At 43.9% G+C, this 22,503-nt stretch overlaps 1 protein-coding gene across 1 annotated transcript in view; it reads left to right on the top strand.

Annotated features, from left to right (window-relative positions):
* The first annotated feature begins 1,416 nt into the window (after window positions 1-1,416).
* B4GALT5 (beta-1,4-galactosyltransferase 5) overlaps window positions 1,417-22,503 on the top strand; it is a 73,973-nt gene continuing 52,886 nt past the window's right edge. The window contains exon 1 of the mRNA XM_043883316.1: window positions 1,417-1,699. Within this exon, the coding sequence (XP_043739251.1) occupies window positions 1,585-1,699 (115 nt within the window). The 5' untranslated portion in view covers window positions 1,417-1,584. The remainder of the gene's footprint in view (window positions 1,700-22,503) is intronic.

Here is a 22,503-nt window from a genome sequence, read left to right as displayed (position 1 = left end):
GCCTGAGGCTGATCGTAAAGCGTTGCTTGGATATGGCTGCATATTATCCTACACAGGAGGATACCAATTTGTCTTCAGGATAGGAATTAGGGCCCAGATGGAATGCTGAGGCACTTAAAATCTACAATCTACTGGTCAAGGGTACCTTGAGAGATGGATCATTTTAAAAAGATTTTATTTATTTATTCATTTATTTTTGGCTTCACTGGGTCTTGGTTGCTGCATGCGGGCTTTCTCTAGTTGGGGCGAGAGGGGCCACTCTCTAGTTCTGGTGAACGGGCTTCTTACTGCTTTGGCTTTAGGGCTTGTGCTCAGCAGTTGTCATGCATGGGCTTAGTTACCCCCACAGCATGTGGAACCTTCCGGAACCAGGGATCAAACCTATATGCCCTGCATTGGTAGGCGGATTCTTAACCACTGTCCCATCAGGGAAGTCTGAGCCTGGTCATTTTTAATTTAACCTCTTACTGCAAGGCTTGAGTGGATTGCTTCTCCATCCAGGGCCTCACTCTTCATTTGTACAATAGGAATAATAAGAGCACATATCTCAAGGTTGTTGGGGGTGATTTAATGAGGTAAGTAAAGGCCAGTGTCTCTCAAGGGCAAGTCTTCCCTTTGATGACTGTTATCATTAAGCTCCTTAGGAGTCTTTGGGATGTGGAATCTGCCCAGAGCTACAACCTGTCCTTGGATTTTATCCATGCTGGTCTTGAGTCAACCTGGGGTCAGATCAAGCTTTTTTAACCTCAGGGCTTTGGCAACTGCTGTTCACCCTTTGATGTGACTCCTTAGGGAGGGCTTCCCTGACTTTAGTCCTCCTCAAACATATTCTGTTTTATTGTGTTTCACATCACTTATCAGTACCTGACATTATGAATTGATCTTTCTTTTTTCCTCCCATTTGAGTGTTAGGTTCAAGAAGACAGAGATTTTGCCTGTTTTGTCCTATGTAGCATCCCGAGTGCCAAGACATGCTCACGCACCCGTCTGACTTGCAATAAACGGTGAACCGAATGTATGATTGAATGAAGGTGTGTACTGGGCCCCCTTGCCTACAATCCCCGCTCTCCTGTCGCAGTGGGTGACCAGCCGCGTCAGACACTGCAGACTGTCCCTGGGCTCCCAGGTCGGGGGCGTCCAACGGGCACTTCAGCGACGCTCCCCAAAAGCCAGGGCGGCGGCCGCTCCGGTGAGAGGGGTTGTCGCCATTTGGCGACGTTCCCCGCGGGCCGCCGCGGGGGGCCGCACGGCGGGGGGGAGCACGCGGTGAGCGCGCGCGCGGGTCTTTTGCGACGGTGCCCGGCGGCGCTGGCTCCGCCCCCGGCCCGCCCCCGCGGCCCGCCCCGCCCCGCCCCCGCCGCTGCGCTCTCCGCCGGGCCGCTCAGGCCCCCGCCCGCTTCATGTGGCCGGGCCCGCGGCGGCCGGCGGCTGGGAGGGCGCGGCGGCGGCGAGAGGCGGCCGGTGAGGCCGGGGAGGCGGAGGCCGAGGCCCGCGCGGCGGCGGCGGCGGCGGCCCGGGAGGCGGCAGACGGGGAGCGGCGTGAGCAGGCCCGGCCCGGCGCCCGAGCGGCGGCCTGGCTGCAGCATGCGCGTCCGCCGGGGGCTGCTGCGGCTGCCGCGCCGCTCTCTGCTCGCTGCGCTCTTCTTCTTCTCGCTGTCGTCCTCGCTGCTCTACTTCGTCTATGTGGCGCCGGGCATAGGTAGGAGGGGGGTCAGGAGCCCCGGGGTGGGGGGGTGCCGCTCTGATCTCCGTGGGGGGACTCCGGGAACCCCCCGCCCCGCCCCGGGGGGACCCCGGCTTTCGGAGGACACCCGGCTGGGAGGCGACTCGGAGCCTGGCGCTTGGAAGACTACGGGGACTCCGGCCCGATCCTCGGGAGACCTCCGCCCCACGCCGGGCCCTCGGGGGACCAGGACCTTCCCGCCCTCTGTACCCCGGCGGGCTCCGGAGCCCCCACCCCCCGCCAGCCTCCCGCCCACCCCCTGCCCTCCTTCAGCCCCATCTCCCCGCGCTAACCCGACGGTGCCTTCGCGCGCGCACAGACCGACACACACACATACACACACACACACAAACACACACACACACCCTCGTCGTGCTGGGACGCCCCCTGTTCTGGCCCTGGCCTCTCCAGAACCCCCACTTCCCGCTGCTCGCCTCGAGAGCTCCCGCCTCGGGGTCTCCTCCAGCCCCGGTTCCCGGCATTCCGCGGACCCCGAACCCCCCCGCTCCCAGCCGGCCAGCCCCTCCCCGCGGAGCCCGGGTGCCGAGGTCTCCCGGCGTCCCACCTTCCCGGTTCCCATCCATCCTTCCCCTCTCCGCTCGCCGGCGACTCCACCGTTTCCTGCTCGCTCCCCCTCCCTGCCCTTTCTTCCCTCCACTTTTCCTCATTTCAGCCTCCTGGTCCTCCGCCCCAACGCACACATCCTCCTCCGAGTGGCCAGATCCCTTTCCTCGCCGGGTGCCATCTCCCCGCTCCCCCCCGGAGTTCCACCCCCCATTCAATCTGCTAGCCCCGGAGCGTCCCACGCCGCCACTCCATCCCCTCCCCCTGCCCCGCCTACCCCCAAGGGCACACCCTTGTCATTCCCCGCTCCCTTACCGCCTGCCTATCCTTTCCCCGGCCCTCACCACCCCTCTCTGGTCCTCTGCCAGTTTCTTCCCAGTTGAAGTCTTGGGGAAGGGGTGCTGTGTGGCCCCTTCCTTTCTTCCCTTCTTTCACTTCTGGCCTCTCCTGGCGTTAAGGGTAGAAGGGGACCTGTTCTGGGGCCGGGGCGGGGGTGGAGGGCGCTAGAGGAGGAGCTGTGACTAGGGCCTTGGGGAAATGGTGCAGGTGGGAAGGAGGAGCGTGGAGAAAAGATGGAATGGATACTGATTCTTCTCTCAAAGGCTTAGCCTTTAAAGGAAAGGCAGCTCTGGAGAAACTGAGCCCTGCCCAAGCAGAGGCTGTCTAAGACCACAGAGCAGACATCAGGGAGGAGAAGAAAGGTACTGGAAGGAAGTAAAAGCCTGAGGATTAAGGTCAGGGAACTTGGAGGTCAGACTTGGATTCTGGTCCCTGCCCTGTATGACCTTGAGCAAGTTACTTAGCCTCAGTTTTTCTCCTCTGTAAAATGGGGGTGTGCATTAGGATGAAGAAAACCTCATAGGGATTTAAAGCTGGAAGCAGATAAATTCCCTTTGAAGGCACTTACCTTTGTACTTGATGCTTAGAGAGTTTTAAAAGAAAGAGCTACTGTATGTAGCTTTTGAGAAAGAAGGGAGTAGATGGAAGGTTAGGGTTAGGGTAAGATATGTATTTGCCTGACTTGGCATGACCGTGAGGCCATAAGAAAACCTCAGTTTAAGGTGAAAAATGACCAGAAGATGCTGTTGGGAGTGGGGCAGTTTTGCTCTAAAAAGTCTGGATTATTTGGATGTTAGTAAAGGGTTGATGGTTAAACTCTAGAGAAAAACCCTTTAGGATTGTAGTAATGATTAGTGCCTTTCTGTTGACCTATCAACGCTGAACTAGCCGAATAGAGAAATTTCCAGATACAGCAGGAGATTCTTTCCTGATTTTTTTTTTTAAAGAGCATATTTCATTTGGTTAATATTGATGATTTGAACTACAAACTCGATCTCGACGATAGAACAGGTAATATCAGGTAGCTGTGAAAGTTAGTGTTTCAGAAGCATCTCCCTCCGGGAAGGAACTGTGGGTGGTCTGGTGAGGAGTTAGGAATTTGGTCAGAATAAGAAGAGGTGAGTAATTAGGGGAATTAATTGAGAAAAGAGTTCATTAGCATATTGGATATTAGACTCTAATAAAATTGAGTGTAAAATGATGGGTTTGAACCTAGAGGCAATCTTGGAGCCATAACCCCTTTTGTGAAAGGAACAGGTTTTTTCCTGGTGTGGGTGCATATATCAACTATGTCTAAATGGAAAAATATATCCCACTGGGTTGGTAATCACCCTGTTGATTAGAGAGATTAGAAGCAGGATTCTGAAACAAAATGGAACTTATCAACTTAATTAAAATTCTTCAGTGGTAGATTTTTAGGTCAGTGGAACCCCAGTGTAAAGCAGTGGGCTCTACCACACTTCAATTGCTTCCTCACTGGTAACTGAAGGAGGTGGAAAGCACTGAAATAGTCACTAATGTCTCCTTAAGTGTAAGTCTTCTAAAGGGCAGATCAAGTTAGGATTCAAATTCTGTTAGTGGGAAAAGGGGAGTGGTGGGAAGGATGTGGAGTGGTTTTTGGGTTCTCGCATTGAGGAGTTTGGTGATTTTCTTTATCTTGGCTTTCCTGTTAACCAACTTAATTTTTTTTAAATAATCAGCTTTGGACAGAGGGTGGCAAATTTTTTCAAAAGGTTAAGGCAAACTAGAGAAAGAGCAGCTTTTATATGCCTTGGGCTGTGAAGGCCTTATTTGAGACAATTATTAAAATGAGCATAGAAAATAATATTAGATGATATTCATGTGAAACTTCCATTTTTTCAAGTCAAAACCAGTTGTATGTTGGCAGTTTGATATAGCTCAACCTAATACATTTTCAACTAATGAAGATTTTGTGTTCTGGCATAACGGGAAGTATCAGACTGGTATTTCCTTCCAGGTTTAATTTTTTCCAGTCCTGCTTTTGGTTTGCTTTGTAAACCCTGTGGCCACGTTGTGCTCAAGGGCTAAAGTGAAGTCCTTAATCCAAGAGTGTGTTAAAATACTCAGAAATAGGCAGACTTGAATTTGAGATGTGAGAAAAATCACGTTAGTTACAAATATTTTCAAGTTGCTCACATGTAATATATCCCAGCTACAGTTTCAGCATAACTGTTGTTGATATTTTTGAGATCTAACGCTGGCTCTCAATATCAGTGACCCATATAGTCTGAGAACGATGGGAAATTTTCCTGGGCTTGAGGGTCATTTCAAATGGGGGTCGTGTACCATTTGACTTAGAAAATTGGATGTGAGGAGGATCACTAAATAGGGCTATAATGTGTTTGTAACAAACACAGAGTGCTCTTAGCTACTGTGATATCCCCATGCTGATCCAGTTTAAGTAATTTAAAAATACGGCTTCATTGGCCGTTACGTTTTTGTTATTAAATCAAAAGTAGTGTTTTAACATCAGCAGCTTAAAAGTAGAAATGAAGAGGATGGGGCAGAAGTGTCAGGGAGATGGGAGTTTTGAAAAAGGAAGAGGAAAGGAATGTGGTTATGAAAGTGCCTGCCTCCCTCTTTGTAGCCTCCTGCCCTCTACAGCCAGAGTGGTTCCTGTTGATTTCATCACTTGTTTCACCTGCACTGTTGAAATATCCCTGTTCTTTCAGAATTCTGAAGAGAACTTCAGACTTACTCATGATCCTTTAACTTAGAAAAAATCCAAGAGCTCAGAGTACCTCTGTTCCAGTCTGACCAGGTCTTTTAGAAGATAAGCGAAGTGAACTATTTATGGATGTGCATTTGAAGGGCTGATTTTTAAACTCTTGTGAAGTTTTTGGGGCTGTCACATGGGAAGGTTGTTACAGCAGTTACTCACGTTTGCAAATCATTTCAGTTACTGATTTTGAGACAGATGCCCACGCATTGTTAGAGCAGTAGTCTATATACCGAGGACATATTATTGAAGTTCCACTGTTTAATTTTGCTTTTGATTATTGAGGGAAGGAAAGGAGGAGTGATTTTTCCCTTTGGGCCTGCTTAGTTCCAAGACAAGTTTGATGTATGGCTGGCTTTTGGAAGGCAGAAATCAGTCATTTCAGTCCCACCTGATTTTGACCAGATGACCTTGAGCAAGTTTCCTTGATTCTCTGATCTTATCCTTGGCCACAAAACAAAGCTGTTTGAAAAACTAGAACTGCGTCTTAGCCAAACTGCTAGTGAAAAGTTTTTTGTATAGAAAGTTGATAATTCATGCACATTCTATACAAGATTTGGACCTAAGATTCTAGGTAAGATACATGTTTTATGTAATCAAATGCAACCTTTTCTAATAACCCCAGGAAAATTTCAGATCCCCTCCTAAGCATAGTATGAAAATTGTTGTTCCTCACATGAGAGTGGCCTCAAAATGCTTTGGTGCACTTCGTTCCTTAGCTTTTCTGGAGTGAAAATCGCTCTGTGGATGTGGGTTATTTAGAGAATTAAAAGGCACCACCCTGTTAAAGGACCTGCTTCTCCTCACTCCCCTGGCTCACTCAGCTATTTCCTTTGAGTATTACATTGTATCAGTCTTCTTAGAAGGAAAGCACATTTGGAGAGCAGATTGAGGTTATAAAACTGAGCAGCACATTTGACCAGGATTTTGGTGATGTTTTATGTCTTTCTGCAGAAGTTTGCCATGTTGAAACAAAGTCTTAGGTTTGAAGTTGCAATCTTTTGAACAGTGAAAATGTGCTGGTCCCAGATGGACTTGGGAGGCGAGTTCAGATAGTATCAGTTGCCATTCTGGGGCCTCAATACTCCAGCCAGTAGCTAATTCTGCTCCCACCCTGACATTTCCTTTAGTGAGCTTGACAGGCCCCTGGGAGCTGCGTATAATAAGGTATAAGATCGCCAGGAAGGAGGGTCTCCTTGTGTGGCCATGACTCTTTAGAGCGCTCCAAGACTGTGGAACTCCAAAGCTATAGAGACGGAAGTGCTGCTGACTTACTTGCTTTCTTAAGAATCTGCCTGCAATGCAGGAGACCTGGGTTTGATCCTTGGGTCGAGAAGATTCCCTTGGAGAAAGGGAATGGCTACCCACTCCAGTATTATTGCCTGGAGAATCCCATGGACAGAGAAGCCTGGCAGGATACAGTCTATGGGGTCACAAAAGAGTTGGACACGACTGAGCAACTTAACACTAACTTTAAAAGCTTTTATTTTTTTAAAGATTTTTCTGGTGTGGACCATTCTTAAAGTCTTTATTGAATTTGTTACAACCTTGCTTTTGTTCTGCCTTTTGGTTGTTTGGCCATGAGGCATGTGGGCTCATCTTAGCTCCCTGACCAGCAGTCGAACCCGCACCCCCTGCTTTGGAAGGCAAAATCTTAATCACTGGACCACCACGGAAGTCCCAGCAGCTTTTTAGATCATGGAAGATGTGTTGTGCACACCCAGCTGCACAAAGCAAATAGAGCTTTAGCAAGCGGGAGGTAGGCTCTGTGATGCTGCAGAGGCCTGCCAGAGAACGAGAGAGAGAGCTAGTGGTTAACACTGGTCAAGATGAAGGTTCAGTTCAGTTCAGTTCAGTTCAGTTCAGTCACTCAGTCGTGTCCAGCCCTTTGCGACCCCCGTGAAGGGCAGCACGCCAGGCCTCCCTGTCCATCACCAACTCCCGGAGTTGAAGGTTAAACAGAAGCAAACATATTGGGTGTTGACTTCAAAGAAGTTCAAGGAGATAACCTCAGAAGAGGAAGGCCTGTGTACACTATTAGTGAAAGGGCAGTTATTCTTTCAGTTCAGTTCAGTCACTCAGTCGTGTCCGACTGTTTGTAACCCCATGGACTGCAGCACACCAGGCCTCCCTGTCCATCACCAACTCCCAGAGTTTACTCACACTCATGTCCGTTGAGTCGGTGATGCCATCCAACCATCTCATCCTCTGTCGTCCCCTTCTCCTGCCTTCAATCATCCCTGCCATCAGGGTCTTTTCCAGTGAGTCAGTTCTTCGCATCAGGTGGCCAAAGTATTGGAGTTTCAGCTTCAACATCAGTCCTTCCAATGAATATTCAGGACTGATTTCCTTTAGGATGGGCTCTTTTGAGTTATTCTTTTGTTTCTAGATTTTTGACTATAAGCCCAGATTGAGTCATTACCTTGTCCAAAGTTGAGAATTATAAAATATCCCTGAGGCACATACCACGTGATTGAAAAGATAAGGTTCATAATGAGAAACACCTAGAGAAAAGTTGAAGATAGTACGTAATCAATTGATGCTTCCCTTGTAGCTCAGTCAGTGAAGAAACTGCCTGCAATGCAGAGAGCCAGGTTTGATTCCTGGGTTGGGAAGATCCCCTGGAGAAGGAAATGGAAACCCGCTCCAGTATTCTTGCCTGGAAAATCATGGAGAGAGTAGCCTGGCAGGCTACAGTCCATGGGGTTGCAAGAATCAGACATGACTTAGCGACTAAACCACCACAACCAGCTAATCAATTTCTAAATTTTGTGATACTAGCTGTTAATGAGGTGGAGGTTCAGATATAGGCATTCATTCATTTATTGAATTAGTAGTATTTTTTGATTGCTGCCCCTCTTGTCAGATACTCTTGGGTATTGGGCAGTCTAGAAATGAATAAGGCAGAACATTTCTGCCATCCTGGTGTTTTCATTCTAGTGGGAGGTTTTTCCCCTTTGTGGTGCTTTTATTCTGGTGGGGAGACAGCCAATATGCAAGATATTTTTGGATAGTGGTCAGAGTAACTGAGGTCTATTTTAGACTTGAGTGGTTAGGGAAAGCTTCATTAAAGAAGTAATATTTGACTTGAAGGTAGAACTGGTCACTCTCAGGTCTGGAGATTAGGGTGGTGATGGGGGTGTCAAGCATATGTAAAGGCCCTGAGGCAAAAGACCTCGTGAAGGTTGACTGGATTTTTATAAATGATGGGAAGTGGTAGGAAGTGAGCTTAGAAAGACGGTAGGGGTCAGGCCACATAGGACCCTGTAGGCCAAGGTAAGGACCATAGGATAAAGGTAAACTAGTGACTCAGACAGCAAAGAATCTGCCTCCGATGAAGGAGACCCGGGTTTGATCCCCGGGTTGGGAAGATCGCCTGGAGAAGGGCATGGTTACCCACTCAGTATTCTTGCCTGGAGAACTCCATGGACAGAGGAGCCTGGTGGGCTACAGCTCATGGGGGTCACAAAGAGTCAGACTCGACTAACACTGGAGTTAACTGTTAGAAATCAATCAGACCTGGATTTGAGTCAACTCTGACTGAGTGGGCAAACTATTTTCAGTTTTCTCATCTGCCCAGTGGATGATACCATCTTCCTCAGGGTTGCTGTGAGAATTGAGTGCAATATGCATGGAAGGGGGCTTGGCACAGAGCTTGGCACAACACTTCATAGGCTCAGAATTGTTCCGTTTTGTCATAACCATAGATGTCCTGTAACAATTGTGTAAATTGTTACAGCCATAGGAGGTGTCCTCTTGGCCTAATGCTAGTGCTAAACTCAGGGGAGGATCGGGCGCCAGTCCAACTTGACCAATAACCAGGTGGAAGCCTTTATTTCAGTTTCCCCATCTATAAACTGAAGCAATGAACTCATGTACAGATTCCAGGGTCCCTCTCGGACCGGAAGTTCCATGGTTCTGAGCAAGTGTGAGTTGAACCTTTTAGGGGAAGGAATAATGGAGTTCTGTCAAGTAAAGATACCCCATTTATTAAATAAAAAATTCTGACCTCTCATTCACTTAGTTTCCCACCTTAGTGAAATACTGAGCGGTGGATTCTGTGAAGTGTCAGTGTGTAACCATCATGAGGACATCTGCCCTGAAAATAAGACCTAGGATGTCTGCACCAAAGTCTGTCTTTGAAATCATTGTGACAAAGAATGATCAAAGGAAAAAAACCCTAAAGAATTCTGTGGAAATATCTTTGGGATGTTACAGCTTTTTTTTTTTTTTTTAACCTTCTTTCTTTCTTTCCCCCCTTATTGTCCCCTGGGTAATCCTTTTAAGTTTTAATCTGCTAAATCAGTTTTTTTTCCCCTCTAGCTTCACACTTTTGCTTTTAAGCATGAAATGGAGCCCTGGATTCATTAGCTTCTGCTCCATCTTCAGTCCTCTAGGTAATTGGATGTTAAATGAAAAATGAATATTACATTTTGACCCAGTAATTCTTTTTAATATTGTGGCTTATATCGAAGGGCATTCATACCTCCTGCTGATCCCATGAATCCAGTGTTTTTCCCAAGCCTAGGAATCTCACTGAATAATTTAAAGTGGTGTCTCTTCTCAGATTCCACCCCTTCCCGCCCCTTTTGTTAGTTTGAGTGAGTAATTATTAGACTATAAGTAGTGTTCGCCTCCTTCCCAGGTGACAGAGATACCCAGGTACTTTGCCATGACTAGAAGGAAAGCTGGTCATTGTTCTGAAGTGCCTTAGTTACCATCATCAATTATGAACAGTTCTCTGAGGCGATTAGTAGCATGATTATAATGATGAAAAATGTTGTGGAGTGTCACGTATAGGGAAGTGTAGATTATAGGAAAGTTCAGTGTTGTGTTTTAAAACTCAACCTAGAGATGTGCTAGTGAGCACAGCTGTTTATTATTTTTATTAAAGAGCTGTAAAACATTCCATGGAGAAGGAATTTTTTTCACCCCCAAGTGGTCCTAAAAGTATGATTAATAGACACTTAAACTTTTTGCTTAATTTTCAGGTGTTGAACAACTGTATACTTGGAAAGATGGAAAAACTATTTTTTTTTTAACTCATGGAACTGTTAGTTGCCCAATTTTGAGGAGTTGTGCTTTTTAGACACTGAGCTTAAATTATGCTCATGATTGTGATGTGTATCATTATTTTCTGATTGGTAGACTATTGGCTTTTAAAGGTCAGAAAATAGTATTTTCTTAAATGTTGTGTTGTGGTCTTGTTCGTGTAGTTTAAAAAAATAATCCTTTATTCTCTTGCAGAAAAATGAAAAAAATTGCCCATTTAAGAAAGTTAAACCAGGTGGGCCAGAGGTGACAGTAGACTGACCTCAGGATTCTTGATGTACTTACTGTAAATCTTTACGTTTTAAATAAACCCATTTAATCATTTAACTTTTAAAGAAAAACTCATTTTATCCATATCTTCATAATCTATGGAGTCGTGATAGGGAGGTTCTCTGGGTTGTAATGTTCTTGTTGTGCTTAGCACACTAGATGCACTTAAATATAAATTGAAATGAATGGAGAAACTATTGTGTGGTCAAACTAGCCTCTTTGTTGTTGGATTGCGTTTAACCTGGGGAAAGAGTTGCTTCTTCAGTTAATCCTTATTTTGAGTTTTAACAGGAGTGAGGGGAGGGAGTCTGAGAAGACAGACCAATTTAAATTATTCAGTGGTTTTGTGATTTTTGAATTCACTTTGCCCGAAACAACCCTGTCCTTTTTTTCCCGCTTGCTATTTCTTTGTGGTAAAATATTTCTGACATGAAATTTGCCATGTATTTTGCTAATTTAGATGTGCAATTCAGTGGCATTAATTGCATTCACATTGTTAAGCAACCAGGACCACTGTTTCCAAAAGTTTCTGTTGCCCCAAACAGAAATTCGCTTCCCATTAAGCAATAACTCCTCATCCACTGGCCCACCCCGCAACTGCTGATCTGCTGTGAATGATTGCTCCAGGTACCTCATGTGAGTGGAATCATATAATATTTGTCCCTTAGCGTCTTCCCTGTTCACTTGGCAGAATGTTTGCATGGTTCATCCCTAGCACAGCATGTGTCAGAACTGTATTCTTTTTATGGATGAAAAATATTCCTTCGTGTGTGAGCCCCATTTTGTTTTCTCATCTGTTGACAACACTTGAGTTGCTTCCACCTTTTGGCGGTTGTCAATAGCACTGCTGTAAATGTTGGCACACATGTATCTGTTTGAGTCCCTGCTTTCAATTCTTGGAGTACTTACCTGGGAGTGGAATGGTTGGGTCATACGGTAATCCTAGGGCTTCCCAGGCAGCTCAGTGGTAAAGAATCTGCCTGCCAAGCAGAAGATGTGGGTTCGATCCCTGGTTCAGGAAGATCCCCTGGAGTTAGAAATGGCAACTCACTCCGGTGAACTCACTCCCGGGAAAATTCCATGGCCAGAGGAGCCTGGCGGGTTACCTTCCATGGTCACAAAAGAGTTGACTGAACTAGCGACTGAACTAGTTCTGAACTAGTTGACTGTTCACAAAAGAGTTGACTGAACTAGTTCTGAACTAGTTGACTGTTCACAAAAGAGTTGACTGAACTAGCGACTGAACTAGTTCTGAACTAGTTGACTGTTCACAAAAGAGTTGACTGAACTAGCGACTGAACTAGTTCTGAACTAGTTGACTGTTCACTAGCGACTGAACAGTAACAGTGCAGCAACAGCGATGCTTTGAGGGACTGCCAGACTTTCCTCAGCGCCCGCACCGTTTTGTATTCCCACCAGCAATATGTGAGGGTTCCAGTTTCTCCAGTCTTGCAGCCAACACTTAAGTGTGTATTTTTCTGTGTAGGGCATCCCCATAGGTGTGAAATGGTAGCTCATTGTAGTTCTGGTTTGCATTTCCTTAGTGAGTAATGAGGTTGAGCATCTTCGCATGTGTTTATTGGCTATTTGTATATCTTGTTTAGTGAAAGGTCTGTTCAGGTTCCTTTGCCCTTTTTGTTTATTTCTTTTTTTCTCTTTTACCCTTCTTGAATTGGATTGTCTATTGGTAAGAGCTCTTTACATTTTAAAAATATTAAACCATTACAGATACATGATTTGCAAGTATTTTCTCCCATTCTGTGTGTTGTCTTTGCACTCTATTGGTAGGTGTCATTGACACGCAAAAGCTTTTAACTTGAATGAGATTCAGTTTATTTATATTTTTCCTTTTTACTTTAAAAAATATACTACTTGGTAAGTTTTATGACTTAACTTTTGCTCGCTACATTGTACCCATTTCTTTTTTATTTTTTCGCTCGAGAAAGGTTTCCATAGGCAGCCTGTCAGTAACTTATGGAAACCTTTCACGAGCAATTGAGCTGATTTTTGAGAAAGCAGGAGGCAAGGTTTTTTGGTTTATCTTTCTTTTACTTTTTTTCCCCCTCTCGTTTAAGTTTGATCTTCGTTTCTTGATTTCTGATTCTTGGCCTTTAAAATGATTACTGTCTTTGCCAAAGTTGACACGCTCTACAGATTCCATTTGATGTTTCAAGTACTTGAAGAGTCCTTTGACTCTTCTGATAAAGGGGGGGAAATCTAAATCTTACTGATATTTGTTGATTATTTTGCTCAGTAGGAGTGAAATGTCACTTGCATTTAAGTCTTTTCTGTTTCTAATTGCAGTTCTCTGAAAATCCATGTAAGACGGGGCCAGATGTTAGAACACCAAATTTTTGATGTTGGGGACAGTACAGTTTAGTGATTTAGAAGAGAAATTTAGAAAGTATTACAGGTTGATAAGCATAGTCCATGAAACACTGGGCTCACTCTTTCTTCCATACAGAAATGAAAGCGTATGTTGATTTTGATGGTGAAAAGTAAATATCACTTGGCCTTTTCTTGGCCTCGGATCTGGATTAACCAGCACTTTTCATGTTTTGCTGCTTAATATGTGGTGATACTTAGAGCGTTGACCTGGATGCATGGCTTTGAGTTTGATGTTAAGTATTACTTTTTTTTCCTTCCGATTGCTTGAATACCAGTAATTCTTTATTCAGGAGAGCACTGTTTCCCCTGTCCCCAGCGAGCACAGGATGGCAGGCGGTGATGAGGAATGGCCTGCCAGGATGGTGGCCTGGCTGACTAGGAGGTGTGTGATAGGAACACGTGATTTCTTTCTTTCCGGTTTCCTTTATAATATTATCAGAAAATGAAGAGAATGTTAAAGAATGAGGAAATAGGAGAGTCGAACATGTAAAACCTGCTGGACTTCTGCAACGGTGCCATAGTAAAATCTGTCACTTTAATGTTTTTTTTTTTCCTTTTTCCTGGTATCAGCTGAGTTTCAAATGTACTTATCCAAATGTGAGTGATAATGATAGTGACTTAAAACAGGTGGGTCCTTGGGAAATTTTTGTGTTTCGGAGCCTGTAACGAAAGAAAAAATGTACAAACTTGACTTTGCATTTGTCTGATTTGGCAGTTCTCTTAAAGCTAACTTAATCTCTGTGTTAACCCCTTCCAGTGTGCTAGGTCTGGGGATACAGTGATGAATAATCTGAATACCCTAGCTCTGTTACTTTTAAGTCTTCAACAAGTGAGTATGGCTTCATTTTAGTAAAAGCTTCTCAGAATTTTGAGTGATTTTTATATTCCCAGAGGGTATGTTTAATTGAGGGTCATTTGATGTTAACATTCCTTCATTGCCAAGAATAATAGTGGATATATTTTAATTGTAGATATTTAAGGCAGCAAAATTTTTAAAGAAATTCATGAAGACATTGCATTTCTTAACAGCACCCTCCCCTGCCCAGCCCCAGCCCGGGGCCCATTGGTTGTACCTGTTTTTGGTGGTGTTTATATTTGTTATTCTTTAGTCACTAAGTCACGTCAGACTCTTTTGTGACTCCATGGACTGTAGCCCGCCAGGCTCCTCTGTTCATGAGATTTCCCAGGCAAGAAATCTGGAGTGGGTTGCCATTTCTTACTCCAGGGGATCTTCCCAACCCGGGGATCGAGACCGCATCTCCTGCATTGCAGGTGGATTCTTTCCCCCTGAGCCCCCCGGGGGTGTTTATATTTAAACATGGAATGTTTCCGATGTTTATCTCCTGAACAGAGTCATGGCGATGATGGTGAGCAGTGACCTGAAGCTTCTTAATAACCTAGATGCTCTCGACCGACAGAGGGAGGATGTGTTTGTATGCTGGGGCCTCTTCCTTTCCACCTGGAAGTATCGGTTTTAGAATAGAGGTCTGGTAGTTCTCAGTGCGATAGAGAGAAAGTGCTCAGAGAGCATTTGTCAGGTGAGGGTCAGTCTGTCTTCTACCCCTCAGTGGCTTTCATGGCTTTTAGGATAAAGTTCAGTCTCCTTATGGTAGCTTAGGAAAATTTTTGTGGTCTGGCCTCTACCTTCCTCTTCAGTTTCATTTACGCCTCTTCTCTCCCTCTAGCCCCGTGGACTTCCTGCCTGGTTTCTAGCATAGACTATAGACTTTCCTTAAGCTTTTCTCAGGCTGACTCAAATACTCCTGCTTGTCCCTGGATCTGTATGTGTCAATGCACGGGCCTCATCTGTCTTGCTCACGGTTGTATCCCTGCCTAGAACGTTGGTTTGGCACACCGTCCTGTTAGTTGCTCAGTCATGTCCGATCCTTTGTGACCCCAGGAACTGTAACCGGTCAGGCTCCTCTGTCCATGGAGTTCTCCAGGCAAGAATACTGGAGTGGGTTGCTATACCCTCCTCCAGGGGATCTTCCCGACCCAGGAATCGAACCTGGGTCTCTTACATTGCAGGCAGATTCCTTACCGTCTGAGCCATCAGGGAAGTAGGTTCTCAATAAATATTTATTTGTTAAATCGGTAAAGTAAGGTGGAGGTGGACAGATCTGAGGTCCTGAAAAGTACAATTAGCCCATTCTCTGCTCATTTGGGTATGTTGTGCTATTAAGACTTCAAGGTGAAGAATTAAAAAGGATCAAATGAAAACACAATGGATTTGTAAAGATATTAATTGTAATAGAAAGTATGATTCCTAGCGCAGTTGCAGATTAATTATGCCCAGTTCAGTCAGATGTTTGGTTTTGAGCTGGGGGTGGGGGTGTGGGTGGGTGCTGGTTTGTGGGCAGAGGACAAGTAGGGGTTCTAAAGTTTTATGCATTTAAGATTCAACATGGATTTTAACCCTTTGAGGTGCTTTGTATCTGACATAGTATGTGTAGGATAATGCTTCGAACTTGCAAATCACAAATGAATGTATTAATGGTTTGTCTTGTTCCTTAACTTGAAATCTAGATGAAGAAATGATAAACAGGGAATTCCCTGGCAGTTCAGTGGTAAAGACTCAGCACCTTAACTGCTGTGGTCCTGGGTTCAGTCACTGGTTGGGGAAACCAAGATCCTGCAAATCACATGTCTTGGCCAAAAAAATAAAGATAAAATAAAAATCGATAAATAGGAAAACAGTCCTGATTTAGGAAGAAGTAGATACAATAATTCTTGTATATTGCTAGGAGCATTGTTTCTCATTTTGAATTAGAAAAATATTTAGGTTAGTGGTTTTGGTGTTTTCAAATTTGTGATCAAAACTATACTTTTTGTCTTGAGTATGCTCATCAGTATTTAATTTGAGAGGTAGTTTTTGCCTAGGCAATGAGAAATTGTTTTACATTTTACTTCTTCCAAGGAGCGATAAGGAAGAAACACTTTCTGAAATTGGAAGTCCATATGGCTGGTATGAAAAGTAAGTCTGTTATTCCTAAGCAGCTAGTCTTGCTATTGGGTGGAAGGTGGAGATAACCTTGCCTCTGTTGCTAAGGTTATTTTTGAGCTGACTTGTGTTAGGCTGGCACCCATCATTTGCTTTGTCTGCAAGGGACAACTGGAATCCCAGAGAGAGAGAGTGTGTGAATGTGAGTGGGAGGAAGTGAAACATTTGGTTTTGGTATTGGCTTGATTTTTCTGTTTCGTTGTTGACTTGGCATGCCTGGCTTTTTCATTCTGCTTTTAAGTATCCAGAAATCTTCAGGTCTGTGTGAATTAGAAGATTTGGATTTAATCGAATTTCATTTGGCACTGTGGGAAATTAACTTTAGGTAAGAGTTACTTTTTGGGCTGGCTTAATGACAAAGATAATTTTTTCTCTTAATTGTTTTATTTCATTATACAAAAGTTCAAACATATGCACAAAAATAGAGTGCATAGTATAATGGACTCCCATGAACAAAGGTGATTTTTTGACGTGACCTTCATATTTGTGAAAAATGTAAATGTGAAACGGCCCCTTCCCCCAACAAGACAAAAGTCTAAGCTGAGACTAATTAATAACCTGTACTTTTAAAACCTTTGGATAATTGAGTTTCATTTCTGTTCAGCTGTCTTGCTGATCCAGTTACCTAAATGAGTGTTTCTTGATATATAGAAAGGGAAGACCAGAAGTATATAAATACAGGCTCATTGAGAGGATTAAAGGAGAGAGTGTTTGTCAGAGTTTGCGTGGCTCGGTACCAGGTAGATGCTGAACAGGTAACAGCCCCCTTGCCCTTGCTCAGCTGGAGGAGCGGGGAAGGGACACTGGGTGAACTGGGACCCAGTAGAGAGTCGATGACAGCACAGCTTCCAGAGGATTTGTTTTTTCTATCATCCCTTCCTTCTTTCGAACCCTGGGTGTTTAGAGCTGGAAGGACAGAGGTCAGATGCTTGCCAAGGGTAGACCTTTCTCTGCTCTGGTGGTACCGCGAAGGCAGTCCTGAGCTTGAGAAGCAGGTGCTGTGGTTGAGGACGCTGAAGTCTCCGAGGTGCCCGGGGAGCAGACGACTGCTGCTCGCGTGTGTACCACCTGTGTTCTTTTGGTTCTCTTGGCCTGTTTTTCTGAGAATATATTGCTGGGGTTTGCAGCAGCTCTTTATGAGTTTGGGTAAACTCCAGGAGTCGGTGATGGACAGGGAGGCCTGGCGTGCCGCATTTCATGGGGTCGCAAAGAGTCAGACACGACTGAGCGACTGAACTAAACTTCACCAAAGCCAGGTGCCAACCTTGCAAAGGAAAGAATGGCAAAAATACCACTTTTAGGACCTGTGTTGGCACAGATTTTGTGATTTGTGTTTAGTAACATTCCCCAGTAACCACACACGAACACCACCACTGATTTAATTGTATTATTAGTTATATTAATTTACTAGTCCTATCATTAAAAAAGTAAAACAGTCAGCATGGGTGAAGCCATAGTTTTGGGTTGTATTGTTTGTGTGAAAAACTGACTCTCTTCATTGTGAATTTTGAACAAACTCACCAGTAGATTATTTTAGTAAGCTTGTGTCATCGGAAGCATTCCAGAATGAATCATGTTTTTTAGGATCTAACAAATGTTACCACCCTTGTTCTGTTGAGCAATGTTTTTAAACTATTTAATCAACTTTAAGGATGATAAAGGAGTTTACTGTAATTTATTCATCATTATCTTTTCATCCCAAGTGTTTTCATTTCATTGTTTCCTTCTCTTTATATACACAAACAGATATTTAAAAATTTTATACCTTAGGAGTTGCTAGGCCGAGAGAATTGACATTATAGGGTGGCGGCAGTTTAGTGAGTGCTCCGAGTGTTTGTGTTGGAATAATCTTGTACCATCTCTTTGCTGTAATATCTTTTCCTGGTTAGTTCTGTTTCTCTCATTTTAACTAAACATAGCGTCTTTATATAAGATTATTTCTGGCAGATGACTCTTGAAAGCTCTGAAGAAAACATGTGGAAAGCTTGATGGGAAGTTCTGGACCTTGTGACGTCACATCAGTTTAGTCTCACTCCTAAACACTATTAATAAAGTTAAAATAGAAGGACCTCAGATTTCACTAAATGTTATAATGTGGCTAATTTAATGGGAGATATTTGATATAGCTCCTCCTTTGATTGGGTTCTACAAGACAGAAATAAAATCTTTCTTAAAAACCTATTAACGGGCTTCCCTGGCGGTTCATTGGCTCAGACTCTGCACTCTTAATTAATGAAGGGGGCCTAGGTTCCATCCGTGGTCGGGGAACTAGATCCCACATGCTGCAGCTGAGACCCAGTGCTGCCAAATAAAAACATAAGTAAAATATATAGAGAAGAACCCTACTTGCACTTGGTTATTTTTCTCCAGTCTGATGTTTTTTTCTCCAGTTTGTCGAGAGCAACCAAACTTACTTTCTCCATGCTCTTTTTTCCCCATTCCTGTATGTACCGAAGGGGGACACCAATGATGTCATGCAATTTATTCTTTTTGGTAAAGATGATTATATCAAATGCAGTTAGTTCTGTTATACCATGACTTAAATGTCCCTAAAAATCTCTATGCTCTACAAAACTATTGAATAAAAACCATAGAGCTTATGGGCAAGATGGGGTTAGGCACATAACACTTAAAAACTAAATTAGTGTCGGATTAACAAAAACATAAGGAACCTAATGAAACCAGCACAGTTTGACACATGTTAAATGGTTAAGAAACACCAAAAAATAGGGCACTTTGTTTTGAAAAAGACCTGAAATTTGCCGGTGGAAGTGGGCAATCCGAAGAATTGCAACTCCAGAGTTACTGTGAAGTGTGCTGAAAGAGTACTGGGTGTTGTAACATCCAGTGTGTATGGGATGACACACATCTCGCTCAGGATGAACTGAGGCCGCTGGCAGATGTTAGACATCGGTGTGTGTCCGTTCAGTCATTTGTAGTTTTCTGGGTGTCGCTCATGGACAGACTTGAACATAAGCAACACAAAATTCCAGTTATCCTCAGGTTGTTCCCAGATACGTCACTTGTGTTGAAACAAATGTGTACTTGGAAAATAAGTCTGATAGCGGAATTGCCTGTAAGACAAAATAACGATGTAATGTGAATAAATACGTGAAATAACAAAAGATTTTTTATTTCTTCTTGAAGTGTGGTTGATTTGCAGTGTGGTGCCGGTCTCTTTTGCACAGCAGAGTGACTCAGTTAAGCCCATACAGACATTCTTTTAAAAAAACGGTTTTAAAAACGCTTTGAAATCTCAAGCTTCCAAAAGAGTTGCATGTGTAGTGTAGTGACTTTTTCTTGAACCATCTGGTGACATTATGCCCCCTCACTACCAAATATCAGAATGCGTTTTTCAACAAAGAAGGATATTCCAGCCAAGGACAGTCCACCCATTAACGTTAACGTTGATACTCTACCTCTGTGGCCGTCTAATCTCTGATGTTGCCCCAGTGATGTCCCTTATGTCAAAAGGATACAGTTCAGAATCGCCCACTGTGTTCCATGTAATGTTTCTTTAGTCTCCTTCAGGAAAATCTGGAAGAGTTCTTCAGTTTCTCCTTGAATTTCATGACCTTGACGCGTCTGAGGATGACAAGCCAGCTCTTTTGTAGCCTGTCCCTTACTTTGTCTGATGTTTCCTTGTGGTTAGATCCAGGTTCTGCATCTTTGGCGCTAAAATCGCAGAAGTGGTGTTAACGTCCTCGTGATGCGTGTCAGAGGACACGAGACTCTGATTTGCCCCATCGCCAAGGATGTTTGGTCTGATCCCTTGACTAAGGAGGTATCCGAAGAGGGTTTCCGCCATAAAGTGACTCTCTTTCCTTCTGTATTCAGTATGTATTTTGTGGGAAGGTCCTTAATAAATTTAAAGGAAAAGAAAGAAGAAAAAAACATATATAAGTATCTTGTTCTTCATCAGACTTCTCCACGTATTTATTTATTTATATAAAGCCGTACTTTTTTAATGAAAAAAATTGTTATCAGCATGGGTATGTGATTTTAATCTGCTTACTCTTATTATTTGTATTCATGCTCGCTTGTCCTGATCGGGCCATGGGGACTCCGTTGCCCCAGGTGCCCACTTCCTTACTTTCTGGAATAACAAGTTGTTCTAGGCACACTTTGTGTTTTCTTTATCCCAGACCTGGAATCAGCTATTTATCTAAAACATGATTCTTTATAATGCAGAATGGGTTCTTAGAAGCCAAGATCCTGGTTCTGGATGCACTCATTGCTGTTAGTGTTGTGACTTCTATGTTTTCTTATCAGTGTATAGAGCTCTGGAAAATATGTAGGTATACACACACTGTTACACACCCACTCACTACATCTGTATTTATTTCTCCGTGTGTGTGTATAAAATGGTGAGTTCACAGCAGTATCCACAATTTAAACCTAACATCTCAGGGTCCATTTTAGTTTTTTTTTTTCTTTCCGTATTTGTAACTCCTTTCTCTAACAGTGAGAGTCCTAACTCCCATTTTCCTTGCTGTTGTTAATGTTTACTTATTTGATTAATCCCCTGTATGTAACCGTATATTTCTCTGTGTCCAGTCCCTGTTGGGACACATTTCTCACCCTGAACATAGGTCGGCTCTCTCTCTTGGCTGGGCTGTCTTCCCTCATCATCCCACTTGGGTTCTCTCTATACGCCTGCCCCAGGCTACTCGCTCCACCCCTGCTTGGGTTCTGGAGCCCCACCCTGGCATCCCCTCTCTGATGCTTTCCTCACCCTTCCCGGCTCTGACAGTCCAGGCAGGGCAGTGCCTTCATCCTGCTGGGCTCAGACATGCCTCTGTGTCTCCCCTGTCTGTCCCTGATGCAGGCGTCTGCCTAGCTGGGTGGTGTGGTGGTGGTACTCAGCCGTGTCCGACTCTTTGTGACCCCATGGACTGCAGCCCGCCAGGCTCCTTTGTCCATGGGATTTCCCAGGCAGGAATACTGGAGTGCGATGCCATTTCCTTCTCCAGGGGTCTTCCCGACCCAGGGATCGAAACCTGCATCTCCTGCATTGGCAGGCAGATTCTTTACCACTGTGCCACCTGGGAAGTCCCACTTAGCTTGGCCCCACCTAATGGCTTCCTTTAGGACTGAATTTTTTTTTTTTTTATGGGATATACAAAAGTTTATTGAGAGCTCCCACGACAGAAAACGCACTAGTTCTGATAGCTGTGGACATTGGAGGCAAGAACACACAGGAGTTCAAGATTAGAATCTGATTAGAACCAGATTAGAATCTGAGCTGCCCCCACAGCAGGTCCAGAGATCAGCGCAGTGTTGGAGGGCATCCTAGGGAGGTGAGGTGGACTGTGACTCCCAGCGAGGGAAAGGACTCTGACAGAAGTGACTCAAGAAAAACATTTATTATTCTTTTTTTTTGACTTGTTCTGTAGATTCTTTTGGATTTTTTTTTCCTCCCCCCACCAACCCCTTCCCGTTGTAGTCGATTTTATTGGCTCTGTGAAATCTAATTAAGCTTTTGAGCTTTTTTGTTTCCACAGACACATTTTTTATTGTTATAAACCTCTGCCTCTATGTTGGGTGTTTGCAGTTCTCTGGAGTTTTCCTTTATTTTTTTCTTTTCTCTTTTTTTAATTTTAATTTTTTAAACCTATTATTAATTTTTCTACATTTATTCCTTAGTTTGCTTTTCCTACTGCCCTTTTGCCCTTGCAGTTAATCTTTGATGTATATAAATCTTCTTTATCTACCTCTACTTAACTTGGCATATCTAGTCTTTCTTTCTTTCCTTTCCTAGGACTGAATTTTTTATTTTTAATTTTATTTTTTAGAAAGAAAGGGAAAGGGGATGGCACTGTATAAAACTTCTTGATAAGTAAATTCACACCTTTTGGGAAAAAATTATTTGCCTTGACCATATCACCTGAGTTTTGCATACTGAAAATAGTGTCACCATACCTGTCTGAAATTCTTTTTAGACTATTTTCCGTGTCTCTTGACGCACAAGCTACTCTTGATTTCTTTGTATAGACTCCACACATGTAGCTAACCAGAGGTTGACGAAGTGACATTTAGCCCATGTGATTGTGATGACTCTTCTTTCCCTCTCGAGTGTTTCTTCTGACTGAGGGGCTGGGGTGTTGGAGAAACCCTATTTTGCAGAAGTGACTGTCTCGGCCAGTAGTTTGTGTTTCTGGCTCCCCTTCTTCCAGCTCAGCGGTCCGTCTTGCTCTGTCTCCCAGCCACAGTGGCAGCAGGTGCCGCTTCCATTTGCTGAGCCTTTCTAGAAGAGTTTTGCATTTGTTATCCTCTTTATTAGCACTCTAGCTCCGTGAGACATAGATGTTTTAGAGATGAGGAGACCAAGGCTTGGAGAGGTTAAATAATCTGTTCAGGGTCATAGAACTTGTTTTGAGGCCAAGCCTACTTTTTCGATGCTCTTGGATAATCCTACGCTGCCAG

Source organism: Cervus elaphus, chromosome 23 (genome assembly GCF_910594005.1).
Source record: "Cervus elaphus chromosome 23, mCerEla1.1, whole genome shotgun sequence".
Lineage (NCBI taxonomy): Eukaryota > Metazoa > Chordata > Mammalia > Artiodactyla > Cervidae > Cervus > Cervus elaphus.
This window is presented reverse-complemented; position numbering and strand designations above follow the sequence as displayed.